This window comes from Sturnus vulgaris, chromosome 8, assembly GCF_052056855.1.
Source record: "Sturnus vulgaris isolate bStuVul1 chromosome 8, bStuVul1.hap1, whole genome shotgun sequence".
In the NCBI taxonomy this organism is placed as follows: domain Eukaryota; kingdom Metazoa; phylum Chordata; class Aves; order Passeriformes; family Sturnidae; genus Sturnus; species Sturnus vulgaris.
The window spans coordinates 29,694,008-29,720,866 of NC_142250.1; the positions used below are offsets into that span (position 1 = coordinate 29,694,008).

General features: G+C 43.7%; 1 protein-coding gene across 17 annotated transcripts in view; it reads left to right on the forward strand.

Annotated features, from left to right (window-relative positions):
- Positions 1–26,859, forward strand: part of TCF7L2 (transcription factor 7 like 2) — a 173,203-nt gene that overhangs the window by 44,486 nt on the left and 101,858 nt on the right. For 14 of the 17 annotated variants that reach the window (XM_088169339.1, XM_088169342.1, XM_014872506.2 and 11 more), the window contains exon 4: positions 18,110–18,211. The exons of the other annotated variants lie outside the window; for them this stretch is intronic. In XM_088169339.1, the coding sequence (XP_088025465.1) occupies positions 18,110–18,211 (102 nt within the window). The remainder of the gene's footprint in view (positions 1–18,109; positions 18,212–26,859) is intronic. 17 annotated transcript variants of the gene reach the window in all.

Genomic DNA, 26,859 nt, shown 5'->3' on the forward strand with positions numbered 1-26,859 from the left:
GTGAAAATATTCAATGGTTTATTCTCTTCCTTGTAACTTCCTTAAAAAAAGCCCAGCAAACAAAAAGTACCTTCACAGAGGAGTTTAAAACTCCAGTTTAAAATGTCTTCCATTCAAGTTTTTTTAAGAGAAGACTGGCCTTTTTTTCCATTTTAAACAAAATGTACTTTCTCAAAGACTAAAATGTCTTAAGCACCAGCATACTGCTCTACCTTGTTTCTGCTAAATGGGATTATAAGGGATTTAATTCTGTGAGAATTTCTGTGTTGCAGGGGGTGACTTTTTACAGCAGGCTAGTGAGTGGTATGTGACACTCTCCTCTGGTTCCCATCACATCCCTCATCCCTGACCTAGGGTTTCCCTCAGTGCCAACACATGAGCATCCCAGGGCATTTTGGATCAGGCAGGATGGGAGAGCAAGAAGGTGGGTCAGCAATAAAAAAACCTGACTTGAACACTGGGTGGTTAGAAGCAAATTGTATTGATTTTTCTTTGCAGGACTGATGGTTTTGAAAGCCACTTGCTGTGCAGCTTTAAGCCTCTTCTGCCATATGTGCAGTCAGAAAATGTTAGCGACTCAGCCAGCACCACTCACACTGATCCACCATGCCTTGGAGCACCTTGAAATACACTACAACCTTCAGGGCTGCTCCAGCTTAAAAGTTAAGCAGGTGCTTAAGTACTTGGGTGAATCTGAGACTTACAGGCACTACCTCAGCTCCTGTCTGAGTGCAAATGCCATCCGTACTTTTTTTAGCAAAATATTGTCCCTGCCTTCTTTTTCTTCCCAGTTTCATCACTCTCTTTCTGGCTTTTTCCAAGCTAAGTGATTTTTCTGGCATGGTGAACGGGCTGCACGTAGTAAGAACCACAACTTGAAATGGAGTATAAATAGAGAGGGAGAGTAGCTGTTCGGATTGCCATGGAGCATAGCAAGCAAACAAACTTCAGGAATCTTGGAGGTTTAGCTAGATTGTTATATATTTACTTGTTTTTAGTATTTTTTAAAAGAGGACTTTGAAATTCTTAGTTATATTAAGGAGATTTAGGTGCAGAATTTGAATCTTGGGCCTGTCCTATTGTAAGCCACCATTGCTGCCCTTAATTTGTCACAAAGAGAAATTATTTGGTCAAGATGCTGAATTCTTGAACAGCATCTGTGCAGGTAGGAGGTGTACAAAATTTGTTTCTGTATCTTCTTTTCTTTCTTCCCATCCCAGTTTTGGAAATTCCATCTTTGCGTACTCATGCTATAAATTTTTTTGGCTCATACACAGATAATTCTTTTTCATTTATCTTTCTTTTTCCCCCCCCTTCTCCCTTTCCTTCCCTCCCAGACTCCCTTTGCGTCCCTTGTAGCTCTAGAGAACTGGCTTGTTTATTGCTGAGAGCGTGGTTGATGCCAAGAAATCCTGACTCCTGGTGCATTATCGCAGGGCTGTGACGCAGGGCAGGATCACGTTCCAGATCTAGGTCTTGTTTATTTTGGATCCTGCTCATGCTGTGGAGCAGCAGCTAGTACTTGACTTCTCACACTGCTCCATCTTCTGCAGGCTGGGATCCTGCAGTCTCCTCACATTTGCCTGCCTGTTCGTCTCTCCATGTGCTCCAAACCTCCAGGGAGCAGAGGGCAAGGAAGGGATCTAAGGGATTCTTCGGTGTGAAAATGCTGTACTGGGCAGGCCAGCTGGTGCATTAGAAACTGTGACTGGAGAGTAATTTTTTTTGTTGTGTTTTGGGTTTTTTTTTACCCCTGTAAATTGTTTGGATTGCTTTTTTATGAAAGCAGGAATTGTTCTAGGAATTTTGCGGGTTTGGAGGTCCCCTGCGACTGTTACATGCAGTCCTGATTTGCGTTCATTTATCATTTCAAAGTTCAGCGTGGAGTTTTCTCTCTTTTTCTCCCCACTTTATTTTTCTCTCCCCACCTATTTTTCTCTTTTGCTGTGCATATTGCTTGCCTTGTGCAACAGATGTGAGGAACTGATCCCACTTCTATTGAAGTCAATAGCCAAATTCCTATCGACTTCACTGACAGCGAGAGCGAGCCTCTGTCTAGGGAGTGAGGATTAGAGCTAAGTAGGAGTAAGTAAAGTACAATAAAATCAGAATATCCTACTTACTGCTTAATGCCATGAATTCTGTTTTGAAGAATTTCTGTTTTGAATCCCATGGCTTTTTATGCTGGTGAATGCCAAGAGCTGAATTCATGGGGGTGGGGAAGAGGAGGAGCTGACAAGCATAAGAGGGTTTTGGTTTCTAGAGTTAGGAGGGACATTGGTAGAAAGGAATGACAAACAGTCCGTGATTCCTTCGTGACCCTGCGGTAAAAGGACTTCGGCTGATGGATGAGGGGCTTGGTTTGGCAGACAGGCTGCACTGGATCCACTTTTGACCGTGTCAACCAAGTGTCACCATCTAAATCTGGTATGCTGTAGTGTATTATGGGAATATAAATAAACCCAAAAAAAGGCTCAGGAAGGGAAAAATAATTGGACAGAATCTTAAAATTAAAAAAAAAAAAAAGCAAAAAAAAAAGATCGCTCCCTTCCTGTCCTATTCTAAACATGTGGCTAAAATAAAAATAATACAAAAACCCCATAAGAAAACCCCCAAACACCCAACAACAAAACCAGGCTGAGAGATGGGGAAAATAGTTCCTTTCTAGATGTTTTCCTGCAGGACTGGGGCATCCAGGTCTGCTCCAGGGTGATGGTGGTGAGCTGTGGCAGAAGCTGCCTTGCTGCCACCTCTTCTTTGGGGTGGGGGAGCCTCCTATTGCTGTGGGTTCCTGCTGCCACCTGGGGTGTGGTGACACGTGAGGGGGTGTGTGGACTTGGACCCTGCAGATAGCAGCATGGCCTTTAGCACTGCTGCCTGCCGGGGCCCCACAAGGAAGAATAGGCTGTTATCCTGGCAGGGCAATATTATCCGCGTTTTACAAGCAGGAAGGCTGAGGCAAAGGGTTTATTTTTGTGTGACTCATTCAGGATGGCCTGGGAGCCTGTGGAGGACGTGGAAATTCAATGTCTCGCAGAGCCCCGATCCTGTGCTGCCTCTCCCTGTCCTGCTGAGCTCGTGGGCTGGCACCAGGACCAGCCAGGGATGCTTCCCTGCCTGGGAGCGGCACCAGGACCAGCCAGGGATGCTTCCCTGCCTGGGAGCGCGCTGCTGGCACGAGTCTTGGTGGCAGAGGGGTGTTGGGGGCTGCAGATTTTGGGGAGCAACCCAGCACTGCCAGAAAGTGTGGGGGCAGAGAAGCAAGCCCCCTTTCTGGAGTCATGAACCCGGGCAGACGTGGCATGTGGGTTTTGCTGCGCCGCTTCCTTGTGTCAGCGCTGTGCCAGAACGCTTTCTTCGCTAGCTTTTCCTTTCTTTTTCCCTTCGCTCTCTCTTTTGGCCAGGATTTTAACATATATCACAGGCTGGTAGGCTAAGAGCCTGGGACTTCCCCTCACCACACTCAAAGTCTTTGATCTTTTGCTTTGGAGGTAACATCAAAAGAATGGCTGAGAAAGACAGCCAGTGCTGTGAAGTTCAACGTTCAAGTTAATAGCTTGACTGAAGGTTGTGCTGCATTGCTGGAGCCGGAGTAAACAGAGGCGGGTGCACACATTTCCCTGGAAATGGACCCTAGTTCTGCAGAAGGGCTTCATTTGCATTCACAATTAATCTAGGCCCTACTGAAGGGCAGGCTTGGCATTTTATTTCGTTAGGTTTTTTTTTTTTTCCTGTGTCTTTTTAAATTTCTCCTGCATGGGGAAAGCAGCGGGCTGGCTGGCTGGGGAGCTGTTACTTGGTACCATCACTGGCAGTGGCCTCTTTCACACCCTTGCAGCCCTGTCCTGCAGCTGCCTTGCTTTGTCATTTCTGGGTTTTCTCCATTTTCAAAATGATTTAGCTGAGGTCTGTTGGCTAACAATTACCATCCTGCTTATTTTAGTTAAAAAAAAATTAAATTTCTAACCATTCCCTGCATAAGCATACAGTAGGTAGTATGGACTTCCCCAGATTTTTTTGAATTCACTTCTGTTTGTAATGCTCCTGATGTTCGTGGGCTAACGACTGCACCATCCATTTTTCCATTGCCATCTTCTCTATTCTCTGTGTGTCTGGGGAGGTTGCTTTGATATTTTTTTTTCCTTTTGCACTGTAATAAGGCAGGGAATTTTGTATGATTTTGCATGGCTTGGGGTATGAGATACAGCACAAGATAGTCACAATTCGTTGCTAATTTGGCCTTGGTGGTGATTATAATGTCATCAGAGTTTCTAAGGGACAAAAGACTGAAAATTCCAGCAACTCCCCTAAGGTTCTTGACACTTGTGGATGAATTGGCCTGATGTATTGTATTTATAATTTTAAAGCATTGTTATGCAGGACTGATGGAGTATGGGTTTGTCTGGTATGTATTTTGGTGTATATATATGTGGAATGATTGTGTTAACTCCATAGTAAAGTAAAACCAACGGACTCTATTATTTTTCCAAACACATTTATATGACAGAGATGCACCATGGGTACCATAAGTCCCCAGACAGAGGAGTATTCTTCTTCATCCTGGAATAAAATAAGAGATTCAGATGAGGAGAGGAGTTAATGGCCTTAATAAACTGAGAGGGGAGGTTTAAAATTACTTTGAGAATAAAAGCACTTTCTGATATGGCTCAAAGTTCTCTAAATTTACTTCTATAATGAAGAAGTATTAAGTCACGTATTATTTGCAAATTTTTGACCCCTTGAACAGAGCTTCAGCTTGGGTCTTAAATCACTCACCAGTGCAAGGGATGGGATTCACAAAGCAGCAAAGCCAATCAGGCACCCAGGTCCTTATGGCTTCTTGGAAAAATCCTGACCTGAATACTTTGCCCTGTTGAGTGAATTAACTGCTCTGAAGTGTGTGGGAGTTCAGGCCATTCGTGCCCTCTCGAGGAAATGTGAAATGCTCTGGCGGGTAATGACCCCACTGGATGAGACCACAGGGCTCTTTCTACAGGGACACTGAGGCGTGTTAATTTCGGAGCCAATTATCATTCAGAAGTGATGGCAAAACATCCAGCTCCACAGAATGACAGCCTGAAGCAGGTCTTGCAAGAGCTGCCAATCTTTTCCTGGACCAATGGAAAGAGGTGGTGGATGATTGCATTGACTTCCTTCATTTTTTTTTTTTTCTTCCTGTTCTCCTGCTTGCTGGGAAAATAATTCTTTTTCTTTTTCATTTTTCCTTTTTCTTTTTCATTTTTCCTTTTTCTTTTTCTTTTTCTTTTTCTTTTTCTTTTTCTTTTTCTTTTTCTTTTTCTTTTTCTTTTTCTTTTTCTTTTTCTTTTTCTTTTTCTTTTTCTTTTTCTTTTTCATTTTTCTTTTTTTCTTTTTTTCTTTTTTCTTCTCCTTTTTCTTGCATCATTTTATTCTGATTAAATCCATACAAAGTCAGAGGAAATTTTCTACAATACTTGGGCTACCCCTGACAGCCTCACTGGAAATCACTGGGAGGGATCACCAAGGGAATGGGGAGGGCAGGGCAGTTTGAATTCCCTCTGTCCTTCAGGTAACATCCTACAGACCAGCATGTTGCAAATCCCTGTGTTGCTTGGGGGCAGGAGGAAAAGAATAATAATTTTCAGTAGATTAGCAGCTATTGTATCATCTGCACGTTGCTTAATAAGCCTGATGTTACGTGTGAGAGGTAAGCTCCTTAGTGGGAGCAGGGTGCACTGTAATGACCTTTCGTGTGCAGGTCTGTGGAGATGAAAGTTCCCTCCTGAGGTTACGGGCTTGGCTGTGCAGCATGCACAAACGCTGACTGCAACTCGCTGTCCTGCGCACATGCTCTCGGGTCTATTAATGTTCTCAAAAAAAATCTGTTTAGGAACCTGGTTTTTCTTCCTCTGATTCCACCTAGGATAAATTTGACTTGGAAATAGGACAGAAATGCTGTGTCATGATTTTTAAAATAAATAAATGATTGCTGTGAAAGGGAACTCATTGATCCTTAGTTGCTTCATTTATAATTACCCGCATTTGGAGTCATCCTACCTCATCTGTAAAAAACAAACCCACCTCTCAGAGCTAAAGTGGCAGCTAAAGTGGCTTCTTGTGTCCCTCCCCACCCTGCTCTCCTCAACCTCAAATACTTATAAAATATAAGCGTCCACAATAAGATTATAGCATGTTGTCAGACTGGAGCCTTTGCTTTCCCGGCTGCTCAGTAAATACGCTGTGTCTCTTGGATGTGCCCTGAGGCTCAGAAACCCGAGGCCTGCCCACATCGTGAGTTCTACTTTCCTCCTTGCAAAGTGCCTCTGGCTACTGGAGCTGTCGATGCAGCCCCTTCCACCCCCCGCCCTGCTAAGGAAAAGGTTTTTTTTTTTTGCCCTTTTTTTCCTAAGATGGTTGTACAGCTGTAACAAACCTCGAATAGCTACTGGGGTTTTTTTATCAGTTGCAGGTAAGGCTAAAACCTGAAATATTCATTTGGCACTTGTGGGTCCAGGGCACTTGGCTCAGGCATGAGAAGCCTCAGGTGCTGCTGGTTTGGCTGTGGTTCTCCCCATGGAGCCACGAGGGATTGGTGTGTTCCCCCATCCTTGTCCTGAGCGTCTGTGGGGATGCATCACCGTGTCCCCTTGGTGTCTGACACCATGTCCAGGGTTGTGCCCTTGGCTTTCAGAGAGCATCCCATAGAGCATCCCATAGGCGAGTGCTCTGCTGCAGTGGCTCCTGTGTGGTTTGGGGCTGGGCTGCCGTCCCAGAGCCCTTCCCGGGGAATTCTGCTCTTTCCTCCTGCACAGGCTCCTGCTCTCACCCTCCAGCAAAGGCACAGAGCGAGCTGGTGCCCATCTCCCAGGAGTTTTTAGCAGAAAGGCATCCCTGTGCCGTGTTTGGGGGGAGGGTGAGTAGCTGAGCATCCCTCTTGCCATGGCTCTGCAGGCATCCCCAGCCCAGGGCTGTGCCTCCCCTGCCATCTCATCCCTCCCTTCCCGTGGCCCAGCAGGAATGTGATGATCCTGGAGAGAAGAGAGCTCCCACAGCGAGCAGAGCATTTGCTAATTGTATCAGGGTGCACGGCTGAAGCTATTCTGTATTTAATTCTGTATAAACCTGACTTACCATCCTTGGAGGAGATTTTGCTCCTGCTGCAAAGTCAAATACATCTCTCTGCTCAGCTCTCTGACTCCTTCACATGGAAGTTGTTTTTCTAGTACCTGCTAAGCTCTTTTAATTTTTTTTTCTTTTGCATATTAATATTGAGAGAGAGAGCAAACATATATACATGAACAGGCTTAGAAAGCACTCAGTGTTTCCAAACCGTGGTCCTTTAAATAAATAAATACAAAAGTTGCCTTGCGGGCCAGCCAGTTGAAAATGCCTGCACTATATTTAGCAACAAGAGCAACATTTTCAGCTATTTGCAGATTTGTAGGCTCAGGGCTGCTCTGATGACTCCTTTGTTTCAGCTTTGGGGCTGTGGCATGAAAGTGTGACAGATGCAGATGTGGGAGCGTGTGGTGTCTGCGGGCCATGGGTTGGGCAGAGCCACCCTCACCTCTGCAAACCTCTGCCACAACCACAAGAATCTGCAGCATGGGGCACAGTCCCTCTGGGACATGACTATTGCACAGCCCTTCTCCAACTCCAGCTGCTGTTACTACATAGATTTTTTTTAAAAATCTCGTTGTTTTTTTTTTTTTTTCTTTTCTTCCCTTCCTGCTTCTTTTCCACCCACACTTGGAGAGGAAGAATGCAGGCTCATGCATGTTGCATTTTTCCCTGTGCAGCAGAAAATATTTTAATTTTTCTTTCCCCTATGCATACATGGAGCAATGTATGATTTCAGTTTGCTGCTCAAAAAAAGGATGCTTTTTCTTCCCCAGTTTGTCAAAACTGAAACAATTATTTTGTGTTAGTTCATTTTGCTGCTTGATTTTTGTTTCTACATTTTTCAGCTCTGGGAGTGCAGTTTTTTGACTGAGGAAAATTTTTCTCTCTGAATAAACAAAAAACCTCTTATTTCTTCAAAACTTCTAGTACTGTATTTTGTGCATCTTGAATCTGCAAACTATGCCAGTTCAAGAAAAGTTGCTTACATTTAATGCATAACCTAAAGTTCTTGAAAAGTCAGCGTGCCTTTCTGAAATCATGCCATGATTTGTTTGGAATTTGTGGGAATCTGACTTTATTTTCATTGGGGGGGTGCCCTTAAAATTGGGGAAAAATAATGCATAACGATGTCAATTCTGGCCCATATTTATTTTAATATCTTTTTTCTCTGCATGGCCTTTAAAAAACCCCAATATTTTATGTGTTCTCGAGGAAGAGTTTGTGGGGCTGATGATTCAACTAAGAATATTTTTAAAAATACTTCTTTTAAATACCTAAATGCATATCACATTGTTGGTGGTGCTGGAGGAAACCAGAAAATAAATACACGAGGTGGCTGCCCAGGAACAAGAGGTGACAGCACAGATTTAGTGAATACTTCATTTGTTTTATTTTGCTTTCATTCCAAATGATTCACTTAGTCCTCCACCTAAATATAATTCTTTCTACTTAGCCAGGAGTCATCTTTCCCTCTGGCCAGATGGGGTTTTCCATGGGTATCCGAAGGCAATCCTTCATCTTTTCCTCTTCTGATGGACAATTGAGACATCCAGCTTTTATTTGTGAGGAAAATGGGTGCAGCTGTCTTGCTGTCCCCAGAACCTAGTGCCATCAGAGAAGCAAAAAGGGCAATTATTGATAGGGGTTCTGAATCCTGGGAAGGGAATGTTTCTTTCCCAGCTCTCTAGGAGGGATTTGGAAAGAGCCATAATCCTGGGTTAGGAGTAATTTGTTACAGCAAGATGATACTTGAGTGGCAGGAGGATTCTGGCAGAGGCAGTGAGAGGGTTTTATTCAGAGGAGTAGCTGGTCTTGCAGAAGGTCAGGCTGACATAAATCCTACCCCAGCCCACAAGTTTTGTTTCTCAGCCAGCACAATTAGCTGAGGGGACTCTCGACCTCTTTTACATCTTTCAAAGACATCTCCACACATCTGAGCTAAAAGATTACTGCAAGGAATGTGGACCAGGATATGATGCAGTGGAAAGTTTTTTTTCCAAGGCAGGCCTTTCTGAAAAACAAAACCTCAACAGCAACCTTCCCAGTTTCTCCTAGGAGGTCAGAATATTGCTGGTTCCAGTCTTATCTCCAGGACTTTTTTCCTGAGGTTGCCTTAAGGTTAACACATTTTTGTGTTAACTTTAAAAAAAAAAACAAAACAAAAAAAGGACAAAACTTACCACCCCTAGGAAAAGAGAATTTTGCAAGTTCTTAGTTTTCATGAAGGCCTGAAACCCTTGGAGCCATCTACTCTGCAGTTACCCGTTGTTGCATTGAAGGCCCAATCACACATGGAAACCACAAGGGAGGCGACAGGAAATTTGGTATGAAATTTGCTGGGTTTACTAGAGAGTGGCTCCCGGCAGTTCACCCAGAATTGCTACATCGACAGGAATTTTTGTGGTAGTGATTAGAGTCATGAGTTTCACTTACCCAACAGTGGAAGAAAATATGACTCTTTCAGTAAAACCCTCTTAGGCCATGTTACAATAATAAGAAAACTCCTAAAATTCTCCTGGAGCACCTTTACTCAGGGATCTCACCCACCTGTGCCACTCATTCACAGGTACTTCACAATATCTGAGATGAGAATTTGGACTAAAGAGTGAAGAAACCCCTCCCAACTAAGATAGTCTGGGAGACCCTTTTGGAGAGGGGCTTGTCTTGCAGAGCATCCTTTTAATCTCTGCCTTTGTCATGCCTCTGCTGGCTTTTGATAGCTGGAGGTGCCAAGCACTTTATAAATCAACCCCTTTTTGACTCAAATAGGGTAGGTCTAGATTAGGTATTGGGATAAAATTCTTTCCCGAGAGGGTAGTGAGGGAGTGGCACAGGTTGCCCAGAGGAATTGTGGATGCCCCATCCAAGGTCAGGCTGGATGGGGCTCTGAGCAGCCTGGTCTCATTGTCCCTGCTCATGGCAGGAGCACTGGAACTTCGGATGATCTTCAAGGTCCCATCCAACTCAAACTATGCTATGATTCTATGACTGATGCAGGACAGAGTTGTATGAAGATAGGTCTATTTATGTCTGTTTTTTTTTTTTTTTTCAACCTTCACACAAATACATGCAGTGGAAAATGGTACCAGTTCAGTTTTGTGGTCATGTAGAGATGAATTTCCTGATGGGCTTCAGTGCTAGGGTACTGAAGGAGCCTGATTGATGCTTCCCATAATTAGGGAACACGTTCCCATGTTTCCAAATCCATTCCAGACTGCCAAGTGGTGGAAGTGAAGGGAAAGATGGGGGTAGATTTGGAGGGCCCCTTTTGCTCCTTGCACAGCTGTTCTGTGCTGTGCTACAGATCCATGTGTGGTGAGAGGGGAGCAGGACAGGGCAGACGTGCTGCAACATTAAAGCAGAACCAAGCTGCATGACCACTGAGCCCTGTTATTTCATGGGGTTTTTCTTCTTGCTTTTCCTTTTAGAAAAAAATATTAAAAGTAGTTGCAAAGCTTAAAGTTACAGCCCCTCCTTTACAAATAGAGCTATTCTCTTACCAGAGTTGGAAAGTTTTAAGGGAGGCAAGGTTCCCCTGGAGCAGCTCCTCTATTAGAATGGAGGTAGCTCAGTGTGCCGTGATCTCTGTCTCTAACGTGCTGTCAGAGATCTCTACTGCCTTGATTTAAAGGGGAGGAAAGGAATTATATTTTATAGACCATAAAATGCATTCTTGGACTTCATGCAAACACTAGTTACCAATTGTTCTCTCACTTTCTGGGAGATGGCCAGGATGAGAAATTGTGTGTCTGTACATCAAATTGTTTGGTGAGTCTTGAAGGCTGGTTAAACTGTGAGTCTAAGTAAGATGCACCTACAGGAAGACTTTATTGAGATTTTATGACTGTTCCATTCTTTATCTAATGGAAACTCAATGCTTAAGTACAACAGAACAGGTTACAGGGAAAATAGCTTAAAAATGAAGTGGTTTTTTTTTTTTTTTCTGGTTTAAAGTAGATAAAAAAGCTTATTCTTGTTCCTTGACTAAAATCATGCTTTTATTTGTACCTGTCTCTAGGAACAGCACTTCGCAGACATCTGAATAGTCCTCAGCCAACCTGCTGGCTTGTGCAGCAAGGATTGTGGGGTCTTTCAAATTAAGTGTGAAAAAAGTAATGGTGCTTTCCCAAGCTCCACCCAGGATTGAGAAATATAGCCTGCAGTTACTTTGCAGAGATACCATGTGAACTGCAGAAAATCATGCTGTACTTGTATGTCACATGAACACTGTTCCTCTTGTAAAGCTAAAAAAAATTATTTTAAATTTATGCAGTAGCTGATTAGCGTTTACTTTGCTTCTTTATGCTCGGAGTCAGTATCCCAGAACTCAACTGTAGCCTACCAACCTCGCCTTCAGGAGAAGCAAAAAAAGCCCCTGATTTATTTCAGTGTTTCAGTAGAACTGAAAGGCAAGAATGCCTTTCTTTCATGTCAGAATGAGCAAGTAATTATCTGCATTTACTTGAACTTTCATAGACAATTTTTGAGGAAGTTCTTCTATAACTTCTAGTTATTCTCTTTAGCTCTCTCCCAAGGCAGCCTCCTCTGCACCCTTAGCACTGTGTACAGAGAACCCGTGCAAGTGGGGGTGATGCCTGGCAGTAGGAATGGGATGGAGCTGTTCCATTGCCCCTCTTCTGGGATGCAGGAGAAGAGCCTGGAGAGGTGAGGAGCAAGCACAGGATCTGCTCCTTCCTGGACGTTCCCACATCTCCAGCCAGGAGAGCTGCAGCTTTCGTGGGGCTCAGGCTGTTCTTGTGCTTTGTCCCACACCAAAATGAGCATCCTCTGCCCATCACCTGAGACTGCTCTGTGCCTCCAGTGAGTTCCAGATCCCAGGGTTTCTGCTTTCGGGAATCCCTCCTTTGAGATGATCTTGGGCCGTTTAATCACTAACACATTTCTCTAACTTTCAGCCAGAGGAGGACTCAGCCGTCTCATTTTTCTGCCCTAGCAGCACCTCAGCAATGTGACAAAGGCACAGGCAAAATACTGAAATGGGCAACTCAAGGTCTCTGTGTCAGGGACTCCTGTGTTTTAGTGGAAGGGAAGGAGACAAGGTCACTCAAATTCTCAATAATGAGAGAATTACAGGACATTTTAAGTTTGGAAGAGGCCCTATATGTGTGTCAGTGCAGGAACATAACACTTATCAGTTCCTGGGTTTTGTGCCACTTTTCCCCTGTTTATATATTTTACTTAATAATTTATTTTTGTGGTGTTGCAATAGTTTAAAGGATCATGTCAGTAAAATAAAAAGTGGAGATACATGATAAATATTTCCATGTTTTACAATTTTACACTTTAATTTCTTGAATGCTCTGGGGAAATTTTTTCTGTGGAAAGGATTGGTCTCACTGAAATCAACCTTGCTGCTTTTGTTTTGAGCAGCTCCCCTGTGCCTCGTGGTGGTGCATTACATATTCTGTAGAAGCACTCAGCATCGTGGGTGGTGTCTATTACTTCTCATACAAAAAATTCCAGACATTGCAGATCTGCAAGGAATAGGAGGCCTTTTAAAAGTTCCTTCAAAAGCCTCCTTCAGTTATTTAAAATAAATCCTTCAGATTTTGCTCTCACATGGCACACCTCTACAAACAAGGTGATAACTGAAGACCAGAAATAAAGGATTGAGGTAAATTAAGCAATGGAGCAGAAGCTGAGGGTCTACATTTAAATCTTTAAAGCTTTGCTTCTAATATAAGTGGGGATGCTATTAGGTGACAGACCTTTCTTTGTAGGTACCAAGATGAGTATCCTCTTGCAACTATTTTTTTGTCTATAGAGAGCAGTCATGGTCTTGTTAATTTTTGTTCCTTGTTGGCTTCCCCGTAAATATCAGCTCTTTCTTCAGCATTGTAATCTCCTGTGTCGCTACTGGATTATCTCTGGTTAAAATTTTTCTAGATGCTTCCTCCCAGAAATGCTTCTAACTAAACACTGGAGAAACTCCTGACCTTCAAGTTGATATCTAGGTGTGTACTTCCACATGATTCTACAGTGCTGGCCGAGGGAGAGGCTAACCCCAAAACTAGGATCAGGAATATTTCTATTTGAGATCCAGGGAGAAAGTGCAGACTTTGGAGTTGTGGTCCAATGGTTAGGGGAGGTATTGGAGACCAGTGGCATCAAGCTGACTCCAGGAGCCCTGCTCCTGCTTGTTCCAGTTCCTGGGAGCTAATAAGCACCAGCTGCAGGAAACCTGAGCTGGAAAGCATTGTGCAGCTTTCCTTCTGTTTCAAAATATGGCCTTTTTTTCCCCTTAGTGTGTTTATGTTTTTTATATGTTGTAGGACATCACTTGTAGGGCAATCTAGCAGTGAAAACAATAGTGTGACAAGGGGACAGGTCCAGATTGGACACGGGTGCAGGAAACACCTGTGAGCTCAGTGCCATCCTTTCCTCCATGGCTGCACTGCTGTGAGCCCTGCCCCAGCTGCTGGCCCTGGGTTAGAGCTTCCAGCAGACTCCTCTAGTGCTGGATGTGACCAACTCTGCTGTGAAAACTTGGGAAAGATGTTTGTTTGCCCAGCCAGCTCTCAGGAAGGTGGCAGCTTTGGGGTGGCTGTGCAGAGCTGCTGCCGGTGGGTCTGTGCTTTGTGGGACCCTCTGGCTGTAGATGGGAGGTGTGGATGTGTAGGAAGGTTCTTGGGGTATTTTTTTGTTCCTTTCTACAGAAAAAAATCTGGGCCATTCAAATCATTTGCCTTTTCCCTCGTGCTGACAATTTAACAGTCTTTTTAAAAGCTTTGGTTTCTCTCAAGTACGCTCACCCCATACTTGCTTTAATTCTTATGTGGAGGCCTGGAGCTTAACAATTATTTTGCTTAAGCTCTCTGAGACTTGCCATAAAACTTTTTTTTTTTTAAATGCACACATGCTAATGATCCCCATCAGATCATATTGTTAAACAGGGAATAAAGTACTTGCACCACTATGACATTATTTTAAAAAAATGTTAAAAGCAGGCCAGCAGAGCCCATTTCAACAGTTTTGTCCTGAAATAATTTGCACAGATTTGTTAGAGTTAATTTGTTGAAAAGTTCAGTGTTTGTACAGGCAAGTCCTGACTTCCACACTGAGACACAAGAAACAGGAGAGGTGTCCAGCATTTGCAGGAGCAGCATGGTGGGAACCTTCCCTCCCTCTTACCCTTCCACCCCCTCCCAGCTGCCCGGTGCAGGAATGTAAAAGCAGTGTCAGAAGGCTGGGAAAGTTGGCTTTGGATTTTTGTGGACTCCTTGCAAATCAGAGGAACTGTCTGGCTCAAATCTGCATTTAGGGCCAAGAGAAGAGGATTTCCTGCTATTTAGTTGCTTGAGGAAGGAAAGGATTTACCTCTCTGCTGTAGCAGAACTTAATTTTTCTCCTTTTCATTACGAATATCATAGCGTAGGGCAGCAGTAGTAAACCTGCGAGAGCAATCACGGCTCTCCCTCCTCTTCCCCGAGGGGATGCAACTCCCCCCTGCCCAAGCATCCTCCTGTCCCAGCTCCCAGCCCCAGCAAGGGCTTGGCATGTCCCTCCAGTGTGAAACAGAGAGCCGTGGAGGGGGTGGCTGCTGCTCCGTGGCTCCCTGGCCACCATCTGGATCCAGTTAGCTCTCTCGGCAGTAGGGCTGAGTCTCATTTCCTCCAACCAGTAATGTTATATAGGCAGTGATCCTGTTCTGCCCTAACATAATTGAAAATTATGTGTATTGTAGACTCGCAGCGCTGAAATGTAGACTTGTAAAAATCTGTGGCTCAGGTAGCCTGTGGAGATTGAATTTGGCACACAATGAAGCTTTTATGTAAAGTAAGAATTATAAGCCACCACATCAATATTGTGTTACAGGCATGACAATTCTTGGATGAAGAGGCCTTGAGTCAGGCTCGTCACCTTAAACAATGCTAATATTTCATACTTTATCAACAGGGCTGGCATTTTGAAGCCAGCAAGCTGGACTTTTTTTTGCTTTTGCAAACATCCTGCCATTGAAGCTGTGGGTTCACTAGCTTGGCATGGACATTGGCTGTGGGCTCTGGCCCCCTCTGCTTATATGACAGACAGAACATCTCTCCCTTGGCAGGGCTGGGAGGCTGCTCTGGATCCTGGCCACTTGGTAGAGCTCATGGAAGTTGCTTTATCGACCCTTGTGCTTTACTGCTTTCCCTTGGGTCTGCTTATTTGGTTTTATTTTGTCTCCCACTGGTGTATTGTCCACTGGTAGAAATGGAAGCTGTCCATGTCTGTGCTTGTGTGCAAAACTGAGCCCTCTGGGTTTGGGCTGTTCCTGCTGGGCTTCATGTGCATGTCCAACAGAAGCTGTTTGTGCTTTAGCCTTTGCACTGTAAGACTTCTTGGATCCTCTTTGCCAGGGGTGGGTAAGAGAAAGGCTTTGCTGAGAATCCAGACTAAGGGTTTTAAAAGGAGAAAAACAAAGTATAGCAGTAAGATCTTCTGAAGCGTTCATCTTGCCCTCAGGTCAGCCTGGTGTAGGAGCTGAAAGTATGCACTGAAAGCACGGGCTGTTGTGGGATAGAGGTGGAGTGGGAGCAACCATGCCTTCTTGCTCTGTTTCTTCTAATGGAATTTATTGCTAGTAAAAAACAGCAGAACTGACAGTCCTGAAGGCTTTGTAATCCCTGCAATAATTACTGACTGGATGGGGTCTGCTGTGAGCTCACCCCTGCTGCTTGTCAATGCCTCTGTCTGCCCTTGGGGCAGTCTCAGAGAAGCCCACGTGTTTCTCAGCCTGTGTTTTAGGACAGCTGCTGACCTGAGCTCCTCACAGGCTGTCGTGGTTGTAGGGATATTCCAGGGTTGCTTGTGACTGTGGAATGGTCATGGAAAAATGAAGGTGATGAGTTTACTTTTGTGGGTAATGGCTTGAAGTCTGCTCCCTGAAAAGCCACTGAGCTGTCATGTTCTTGTAGGGCCTTCAGCCTTGGCAGTGGTAGCTTCTTGCTCTCCCAAACCATTGTGGACTTTGAAGCAGAGTCATGCACATATCCTGTGAGGACATTTTCCTTGAAAGAAGGGAAAAATACTTCACTGGTTGTCTGGAAAGCCTGAGGAAGCCAATAGTAGCTGTGATCCATCAGGACCTGTTCTGCAAATTCATGCGCCCCTCTCTGTGGTGGTGTTTCTATTACTGTCTAAGAAAACTGGTGGACTTTTGAAAATGTAGCAGTTGACTTGTTTAGTAGTACCATCTGAAAATCTGTAATGGTATCAGATTTCCCCTCAAGTTTAAAAGTTGGCTCTCAGTTGTCTTAGGCTTTGGGTCCAAATTCTACACACTCGGGTTGCATTTTTGTGCACTTTTTTGAAACCACAAAGGGTTAGAAAGTTGCTTTAACATCATCTCAACTTTAAAATTTATGTTGTGGTCACATATACTGAAGAGCAGGGATTTAATGCAAGTGATCAAGTATCTGGAGGCTTACAATCGAGTTGTAAGAGTTAGAAATATAACTTATGGGTAGTCTAGTTCTGGTTTGTTTGGGTTTTATTTCTTGTTTTTAAGAAGTGCTGAAACATTCTGGTCCACATTGCACAAATCCCAAATGTGAACACGAATAAAAACAAGACTTCTTGGAACTTGTGGAACTCATATGGGGCACAAATCCAGAGTATGGGTTTGTTTATTTGCATTCCAGTAGCTTAGAAAACTCAGGCCCTCCAAGTGATGGGAATTGGTAACACATTCTCCAGCTGGCTTCTGCTTTTTGGGCACCTCAGTGCCCAGAGTCTTGCAGCAAACAGGCCTTGCATGTGAGCAAATGTTTTAGATAGTGATGTGCTGAAAGCATGGAACCAGATCTCTTTCCTTCTTTCATGGGCATTCAGACACAGCTTCCGCTGTTCGCCTGGAGTGCCGGGGGCTGTTTGTGCATGGTGGCTCTTCGAGATTTCTTTTCTTTTTTTTTTTTTTTTTTTAAGTAAGAGCAAAGAAATGGATAAACATAACTATTTCTCTAGTAGGTATTTTCTAGGAATAGATCTGTCAGGTCAACCAGCGTCTAGTGCCCAACAGGAGCTGCTGCAGTGGCCTGATCTGTGTGCAGCTGCTTTTCTTAGTTCTGGGAGGGGGCTCAATGTATGTGGCTGTACACATTTCTTCCAGCATGATACAGGGCTTTTAGAAGTCCTGTATTAACTGGGACAGCACAGCACCATGCAGAGAGAAAAGCTTGGGCTGAAATTATATTTAGATGTACAACGTGGGAATTTGTTTGGGATAACTAATTTCTCTGTGGACCTGCTTTTGTTCAGAATCGAGCACTTCTGGTGCAGTGAGCTGAAGCTTTTCTTGCTTCTGAATCAGTACCTGGTATGCTGCAGACATGGCACCTGGGTGTGTTCAGCCTGTCTGCTGGTGGCAGTGCCACAGAGAAGTTGTGGCTGTCCCTGAGCCTGGGGCGTCTGGCAGAAGATAAGCAAGAAGAAAATTCATGGTGGCTTCCAGAAATGGTGGAAAGTAGAGAAAATGGGTGCTAAGACCCAGCAGTGCTGGGTCTTTTTGGGCCAGTGCTCTGTCTTTAGGGCTCATACAGCACTGGGGAGTTGGAGCAGTTGACTTGGTACATTTGTTGAAAGAAGGCTGACAGATGACCCATTCAGTAATGAGATCATATTCTTAATTCATGATATGTTTTCCCTCTCCTGACAGTGATATCCACCTTTTCCCTTGTCCCATCCTCTCCATGCTTACGCTATTTTGTTTCTTTGTGGGTTTTAATCTACTTCTAGATTTGCTACAATTAGTAAAATTAATGTAATACTGCCTTTGAAATCTGTTTTATTTTCTTATTCCTGAACTGTAATACAGTGGTATGAAATCGTTAGTTCTGCACAGATTTTGTCTCCACAAACATGTAAAGTTGTCTTAATTTTTTGTTTCAGTTCCTTGCATAAGTTTTAATTTATACTTTTTTATCCATGTTACCTAAGATTTGTTATTTTTTTTGCCTTTCTTTTCTGAACTCATTTTTCTTTTCCCATTTTTGTTTCCTCCATCCAGTATCTGCAGATGAAATGGCCACTGCTTGATGTTCAGGCAGGGAGCCTTCAGAGTAGACAAGCCCTCAAGGATGCTAGGTCTCCATCTCCAGCACACATTGTTGTAAGTAAACCCAGAAAGATGTTCTTCCTTTGTTTAAAAAAAAAAGGCATTTGACATTAATGGCATTGGTTGTCATCAGTTTTCTTTTACACAGACCAAAGGAGAAATACCTCAAAACAAACAAATCCCTAACAAGGCTGTGGTAAAAGGAGGGAATACTTTTGTTATCACTGGGCTGTTTATGCAATTATCATCCATGTGCCTTGCAGGAGACCAGGGAGTCAAAAATGCTCTAAATTTACACACAGCAGAATTACGTAGTGGCAGTGGAGTCCAGTCAGGCTGGTTTACACATCTGACAGTGCTGAAGTGAAGAGACTGTCTGGAAAGCATTAGAAAAATCAAAACAAAGCCTATTCTATGTCCTTTACTTAAAGGAATCTTTTCTAATTGTAAAATCTTGGCTGAGAGTTTGAGAGTCAGAATTTTTACCTGAGTGAAGGCTCAAAAGAGCCAAGTTCAACAAAGCACATGTTCCTTTGTGTTGTGATGACTTCTCATTTAGTATAAACATTGTTATCAAATGTTTACTGCTAAAAAAATAGTATTTAAAAAAATACTATTATTTATTAACTTCTAACTTAAATTTTCAATTCTGTTAATTTGTCTTGTGCTTCTGTTGTGAAAACAATGTTGAGTTTGCAATGATCAGTAGAAATTTACATGAGAGTGGTTTGGGGTTTATTTTACTTTCTAAAATAGCAACCATAGAGATCTATAAGGAAATGGTTTGTTTATGTGGTGATTTGCAAGAGAAGTGATATGCAATGGTCCATCCTCACCCACTGCCAGTGTCAGTGCAGTGTATTGTTAAGGAGCTCTGACTATTCATCTGGGAAATTTACCTCTGGAGAGAATGGCATGTAGTGGGTTAGAATATTTCTTCTGAAAAAATTCATCATCAAGTTTAATGTGATTAAAAAAAAACAAAACAAAAACTTTTTTGCAACCATTGGATGATAAGGTAAATGCCAGGAAAAGAAACTGCTCATTCTTTAGATTTTGTACTATAGTCTGGAGCTGACACAGCTGGTAGATCATCCAAGGCACACCTTGGTTTTGCTAGAAATCTCAAATCATACTAAACATTTTGAGGTGCTTATTTTCCATTGTTATCTCTTTAAATTGAGAATTATCAGCCCATTGTGATGAGTATCATAGTTCTTTATTCAAAAGGAAGAAAATATTTACTATGTTTTAGAATCTATGGCTTCTAAATCATCCTTCAATTCATCAGAGAGCAATTGGAACAAGACTGGTATCTAGTGCTGGCTGCTTTACTTTTTCAGAACTACTTTGCTTTTCCTTCCTGTCCATTTGGGCTGTCACTGGGGGAAGAGATCAGAGAAAAGATGTCTGGCTGGTTAATCAGAAATCTACAGTCATCAAAACCTGCCATCATCTTACCCTTAATAAGAAATGAGCTAGAGAAACCTTCCTATTTTAATTCTTTTCTTTTTATTGCTGTGCTAGAGGACTGACACAGGGGGTGGGAATGTTCCTGAGGCTCTGGCGTGCTGGAGCTGTGTCAGGCTCCTAGGAAGAGATGGAGAGGGAGCAAGAGGCTTCTCCTGGGGGATTGCAGCTGGGGAGGGCAGGATGGGACCACCTGAGCTTCCCAGTGCTGAGCATCCACTGTCCCTGAGCCTCCTGCCCTGCAGGAGAGCAGACACTTGCCTTTAAAACCCAAAGCAGCCTGTGGTGCTGTGAGGGTTGTCTGGGGTCTTGGCTCTCCTGACTCTCTCCAGCCCTTCCAACCAGGTGTGGGCGAGGTGGAGATGAGTGGTCAACAAAATATACAAAAAAGGGTTCAAAAATCACAATCATTTTGGAAAATGAAGCAAAACCTGCTTCCAGGCAGGCTGAGGTTGATCTGCTTTGTGTTTTGACCATTTATGGGGTTCTTATGGGTCTCTTTAAAAGCTGTTTCACTCGGCTATTCAATAAAAAGCATATTTACCATAGCAACCACTTAGGCCATGAGGAACATATACTACCTCCGAGATGGAGGCCACCTTCCCAAAGAGCCACAGCTGGCATTTGTAATGTGATCTTTTGTGCTACTTACAATGTTGGAGGGGGAGGAGGTGAAGGAGGGAGGGACGGGGGAGAGCAGTGGGTTTTTGGGTGGGGGGGAGGAGGTTTTGCGAGGTTTAATGTTTATTTCTAGCACCAAACTGTTTTGCCTTGTTCTGTTAAAATATATAAATAAGGGGCAGCTTTTTCCACCCTTTTTCCTGGCACCGACCCCAGGCCACATTAATTTTGTGGAGTGAAAATGGTCTTTTTTTTTTTTTTTTAAATAAAGTTAGAGCGGGTAATGGCATTTGGGGGAGATAAAGTGGCTGCAGATGCCAGTTGGCCTGGGATGTGTCAGGCATCTCTGGTGTCCCCATTGCTGCTGCTGTGCCTGCCCACAGCACCTGGGACCTGGCTGCTCTTGCACAGGGCTCTACATCCACTTTTTCATTTATGAAAACACAGTTGATCTTTTTGTGGAACAGTGAGGGGTACTTAATGGGCATCCTGATGTTTCTGTGCAAGTGTAACGTGTAGGGATAGAAACTGGTTCTCTACCCTGGTTGCTATGTCTAGTCTCCCCATCAAGGGTACCTATGCCAGTTTTTCATCTCCAAATCAGTTGGGCTGCCCTGAAGATCTGTAGGAAAATGCTAACACCTGCAAATCACTTCTTATCTTTCCCCTATCTCTGAAATCAGGATTTGAGGCTAATCTTCATAGCTGGATTACAAAGACAGGAAAGAAGAGTGTGGCAGCTTGAGTTTCCCCCCCCTTTTTTTTTCTTTTTTTTTTTAAACCACTTTCTCTTTTCTCCTCCCCCCCAGTTTTTTTTTGTCTTCCCTTTTTTAACCCTCCTTCTCAGTGCTTGGCTATGACAACCACAAGCTCTGTGTCAGCCTTTACTCCCAGCTCCAATGAAACTCCCCTTAGGAGTTCAGCTTAATGACTCAAGGCTGCATAACGTGGCTGTCTGTAATGTCTTAAGTAAAATCTGTTCTGTTTGTCAGCCATCCTCCTTTCAGATTTGTTTAAGAACATTAAGTTAAGACCACAAAAATTGAAGCAAAAGACCAGCATGAATAATTTGGCTGGATTGCTGTCCCCAGTGCTGAGGGCTGGGTTAATACTGCTTTTTCATGGTGCTTGAGAGAGTCTCCAAGGCCCATAATGAGAAACAGAATATTAAACTGAAATTATGTTCAGTATGTCTTGTGGAAGGTACAGCATGAGGCTCCTTTTAAGACCAGTGCATTTATTTACATTTAGGTGCTTCACTCATCTGGCAAGACTTTTTGCATGTTGCTCTGGCACAGTCATGCTGCTTATCTGTGTCTAAAGGTGAAAGAAAACAGGGGGAAAAATTGTTTTAATAGTATATTATTAAGCTTGCTAGGTCAAAATTTTGAATTCAGCCTGCAGATAGTACTATTATGAGGCTGGGATATTTTAAAAGTGTTTTTTATGGTTATTTCCCCTCTTATTTTTCTGACCTTTGATTTCATTGAAGGTATTAAGATTTTGTGAAATAGTCTGAGCAGGAAGTTTTGGGTGTAAAGCAGACCTCAGCTGGGTGCCTTGCTCTCAGGGGGTGGGGTGCTAGAAGTCCCATGGTCAATGTGCACCTGATCTGATCCACATGTGTGCTGCCAGCTTGGTGATAAGGATGAGAGATGGGTAATGTAGGAGTGGGAATCTCACATAAACATGTTCTGTTGCAGCCTGGACAGGCAGGTGAAAATGAGCAAGGTATGTTTGTGCGAGGTTCTCTAAAATCTGCTCACTGCAGAAAGCAAGCTCCTTTAAAACCTTTCTTTATCTATGTGCATTCCTACAACCTTAAGCAGAAAACCAGTGCTGTTCTTCCCTGTTCTCTGCTAAGTAAATACTCTGACTCAGCCATACCCTGTGTTGGGCAGGAGTGTGGGTGAAAGACCAGTCCTGGGATCCTGCCTCCTGCAGGCTGTGCAAAGACTTGCTTTTAGCTTCCTCTGTACCTGGCAAAAACATTCAGAACCCAAGATGATGGTGGCTCAGTACAATATAGTTCTTATAAAGCACTAAGGGGTTTAAAAAATTCCTGCATTTTGAAGTAAATGTCAATGTTAACCTCGGGGGGAGGACTTCCAGTACTTTTTGGCCTAATATGTAAGGAACACAGCCATATAGTAGACTGAATCACCAAGAACAAAGAATCACTGTGCAGTAGTGTATCTATTTTTTTTTCCTTAAAAAAAAAGTAAAAATGTTTTTTCAAAACATAATGTGACAAGCAAAACTGAAGGCAAAACCATCTGAAACATACTGACTATTCTCAGCCTCTTTGATGAGAGGGCATCTGGGACCTTTGGGTGGTTTGGAGAGATCAGGAGTTTTTTTCCCAGAGCCACTGGAGCTGAAGCTGCACAGTCTGTCCTGACTATTCCCTAATTTTTTTGTCTAATGTGGTTTGTACTTCTGCATTTTAAAGAAAAAACAAATGCCCACTAGTAGCAGTTAGGTTTACCTTATGCAGATTTTAAAATGCACCTACAGTGTCACTCCAGACAGGCTGGAAGTGAGGTGCATCCAGAAATACATATGTCCTGTATGTGTGGAGCCATCTGGAACCATAATCTTATAACTTCCACTCACAGTACTCTGAGAGGGCTTTTAAAGCTCTTGCTTTGTTTATCTTTAATGTTTTGTTGTAGGGAGACTGTTCTTCCTCTGCAGTAACCTCTTGAGATGTTCGTGGATTCCAGGCTGCCTGCTGGACACCCGCTTCTGCCCCTAGGGAGCTGCAGGGTGACCAGGAACACGATGGTGCTCTGGTGGGAAGGACTTGGCTGGGCATCATTGATATCAGTGCCTGGTGTTGAGAGGGACACGTGGGCAGGAGGACAGGGCTGTGTCTGAGCTGTCCTGGTGCCCACTCAGTCCCTGATGGCTGGTAGGTCATGGACCCAACTCACAGATCCCTGAGACTCACACTGCAGAAATACCCACACAGACTTAATTGGAAAGCTCCTTTAGTGGCTCTCTCCCTTTTAAATACTCTATACTTTATTTGGCTAATTGCTCTGGCAATTGCAAAGTAAATAAAATGTTTCATTAATACATGCCCAAAAGTGTGCAAACATCTTGTCCTGAATTTTTGGAGCTTCTTGGAATTAAGCCACAGAACAAATTAAGCTTGCTGAGAATTTTGTGGCTGAATCTTTCACCACTAATTCCTTTTGATTTTTTTGTTGGAGAGGGTTGTGTTTAAGAAAATTCTGTGTACAAAGCAGGATGTTTGGGGCTAAGTATAGAATTCACCTACCGGCAGCCCAATAAAATAATTTTGGACGGGTTCCTATAAAACACACCCATTATATTCAGTACCCATTAAATATGACTGGAAACCTAGAGCTTGGTTTGTGTAGACAGCAGAAGAAATGTGGGCTCCTTGAAAGTAATTCACTTGGTAATTCGATATGTTTGCAAAATAGTTCAGACTTCGGGGACTGCTTCATGCAATTGTGTTTACTCTGTAACACAATGTCCATCCTCTACACCCCTCGGTTCTGTACTGGAGGTAACTCCTCTGCTGTAACGCTGAGACTGGGGAAATGTGCAGGCTTGTACCTCTTACTGTGAAGTGAGCAGGAATTTAATGCTTCTGCAAACATCAGTCAGCACTATGGCACCTTCAGAAGACACCTTGGGGCTGGATTGGCAGCTGGGATGAATTGTCATGCTTGGTTGTAGTCAGGAGATCTGTGAGTAGCTCTAAGAACGCTGAAGTATTTGGATGCAGGGATATTTCAGCTGTGAATAAATGCTGTAAAATGTATAGTACTGCCAACCCCAATTGTTCTAGGATCATGAGTCAGGCCTCAAAAGATCATGAGGATTTGTGGGGGGGTTTGTGTGTTGTTTTTGTTTGTTTTCTGTTTCTTAAATAATACATTTTGTATTCTCTTTTTTTGTTCTGTTTCCTGAGCCTGCGGGGTATACTCTGCTCAGTCTCAAAGTTTTCTCTATAGCAGTTTGTGAGCTTGCTGTGTGCTGTAAGTGGAGTCTGAGGTTCTTCCCTAAACGCTTGACTTCAAGGCTACCATGCCTTGAAAAATAGCAAGTATTGCTAGATAGACTGTAAAATTGTAGGAGTTAGCAACCCTAAGTGCTGCTCCAGGAGAAGGCAGCTGAGTAGAGGTGTTAGGATGTGCTTGGCTCAATCAAAGCCTCATCTGTTGAGCATCCATTTCTTGTGAATCATCTGGTTTGACTTCGGGAGAACCTGGTCCTTGGTGCTGGCAAAGGCTCTGGCTTTGAGTGCTGGGGTGACTTACCTTGTGATGGATGTCTGCAACATTTCCAGGCAGGGTCAGGCTTCTCTGACATCACTGGGGATGGCTCAGCAGGTCCCCCTGAAGTAGCAGGTTTATAGCTGTAGATATTGCAGTGAACCAGCTGCAGTTTTGGTTTCCTGAAGAGGCTGTGCAGTCTTCTATGTAAGTTGGAGCCTTGAGATTTGGCATTTTGGTTTGTTAGGACACACCAAAGTATACCTCTCTCTGACATATCTGAGTATTGAAACTGGGTGAAGAGGAAGCAAGACAAAAACTTGCTCATCAGATCATCTTTAGAAAGATGTAGCTTTGCTGCCTTCAGTGTGGTTGGAACTATATCTACATCATGATTCCCTCTTGTATCTTTTGTTCATAAAATAACCCTTTATGTCCCTGATGTCATACAAATGGGATACCTAAATTCTGGCCATTTTTGACTAGTCAGTCTGGGATACAATAAACCTGCAGAGAGCAACATTTTGAGAAACCTACACCGGGAGGATGGTTTGGGAGAGTATTTCAGCACAGAGGAGCGCAAGCCGCATTTTGAATTCAATCACGTGGCAGTTTGTTACGCCGGAGCATGCATGTCAAATGAACTTCTGGTGAGTTGTAGGGGCCCACAATTAAATACCAGCAGGCTATCATCTCTGCAGCAGCAGAGTGGCTGTGCCAGGCGGATGGGGCAGGACGCAGACGGCCGGTCCCCGGAGCCCCGGGCGGGTGCGAGGGCTGCAGCAGCAGCGGCAGCAGCTCGGCCTTGGCAGCGGGCGAGGAGCCGCGGCAGCGCCGGGTGATGCTGCAGAGCCAGATGGGTGAGCCTGTCAGATCAAAGTTGATGTGTACCCAGGGTGGCAGACTTGGCAGGGCCGCTCGCCGCAGGTCCTCCTCCCCGCGCACCCTGTCTGCGGCTCAAGTTTGTGGCTGGATTCGATCTGCAGCTTAGAGAAGTAGGTACTGAATAATGCAGCCTCCTCTGGAGCCAGAGCCCGTGCTGACTGGAGCAGGAGCAGCCATCATGTGTAGAGCAGGAGGTTTAATGGGTATGATATGGCCCTGGCACTTATTTTTCTCCAAATTTCTAGAACCACAGTCTTCCCATACCAATACAGCTTTGGGCTTGCTGACACAGGATGGAAAAGCCCAAATATGCAGTGGAAGTAGCTGTCTCAGAATAACTATTCCTCATTATCTCTCCATGCGGCCACTCTTATTCAGCAGTAAGAGGTCCTTTGTGCGGTTTAGCTTAATCCGCTTTGGAAACGGATTAAGCTAAATCTCACAAAGGAACTCTTAGTGCTGAAAAACAGTGTCCACACGGAAAGATAATTCGAAATAGTTGTTCTGCGTTTTTCAATTCACACTTGAGCACAAAAACTTTCCCGTGCAGATGAGACTACTTGAATAGGAACTGCCTATTTTCTGTCTAAACAAGGTCTGTGTGCTGTGTCCAGGTGCTACAGTAAAGTAAACAACACGTATTTTTCATTAAAAAGAAAGGAAGGAAATTGGCATTGCTAGGCTCAGGACCATTTTTTTGCCAGTTTGCTCAATCCCAGGATTATTGCTTTTCTCACAAATTCATGTGGTTTAGGATTAGATTATTAATGGGATGCTTTACTTTCTGGAATGTGTAGAAATTTCTGATTTCTCCTGTGAAAGAAACTGGAGTTGCCTTGTAAGCCACTACATAAAGAGAAGGAAGGATGCTTTTGCTCTGCCCTATGCAGACCTGTTTGGCAAGGGGCAGACCCATTTTGGGAAGCCTTTGGGGAGTTAGAGATGTTATAAACAATGAGTGATGCCTTTGTAAAACAAGCTCCCACTCCTAATCTGTCCCCAAGCAGTGCTCTGTGCCTACTTTCACAAAAGTGAGCTAGAAATAGTTGTCAAGCAGATTTTGGGTTTGGATATACAGTGGGCTGGTGACAGAGGTTTGGTTCCAGGGGAACTTACCTGGAAGCTTTGCTCCAAGTGTCTCTACCTAAGAGACACCTGTGAGTAAAGTCATTGAGCACTTTACCAAGGTGGGGAAGCATTGCTCACTCCTCTGCTTCACCAGTGTGGCCAGAACAGATGCTAAGTAACTTTCCCAAGTTGATTTTGAGAAACTGATGATTTCCACATCTGGATTTTAGAGGCAAGCAAAAAAAAAAAACCCTGTAGCCCCACAGGAAAGCCACAAAAACCCCAGAAGCTGAAGTAGTTTTTGAAATCTAAACCTAAAATCCTTACACGTATCAGACCTTAGAGGAAAGTTACTTTTGGTATTATTTAGGTCCTTTTGTCAGATATACCTTACAGCTTACGTCT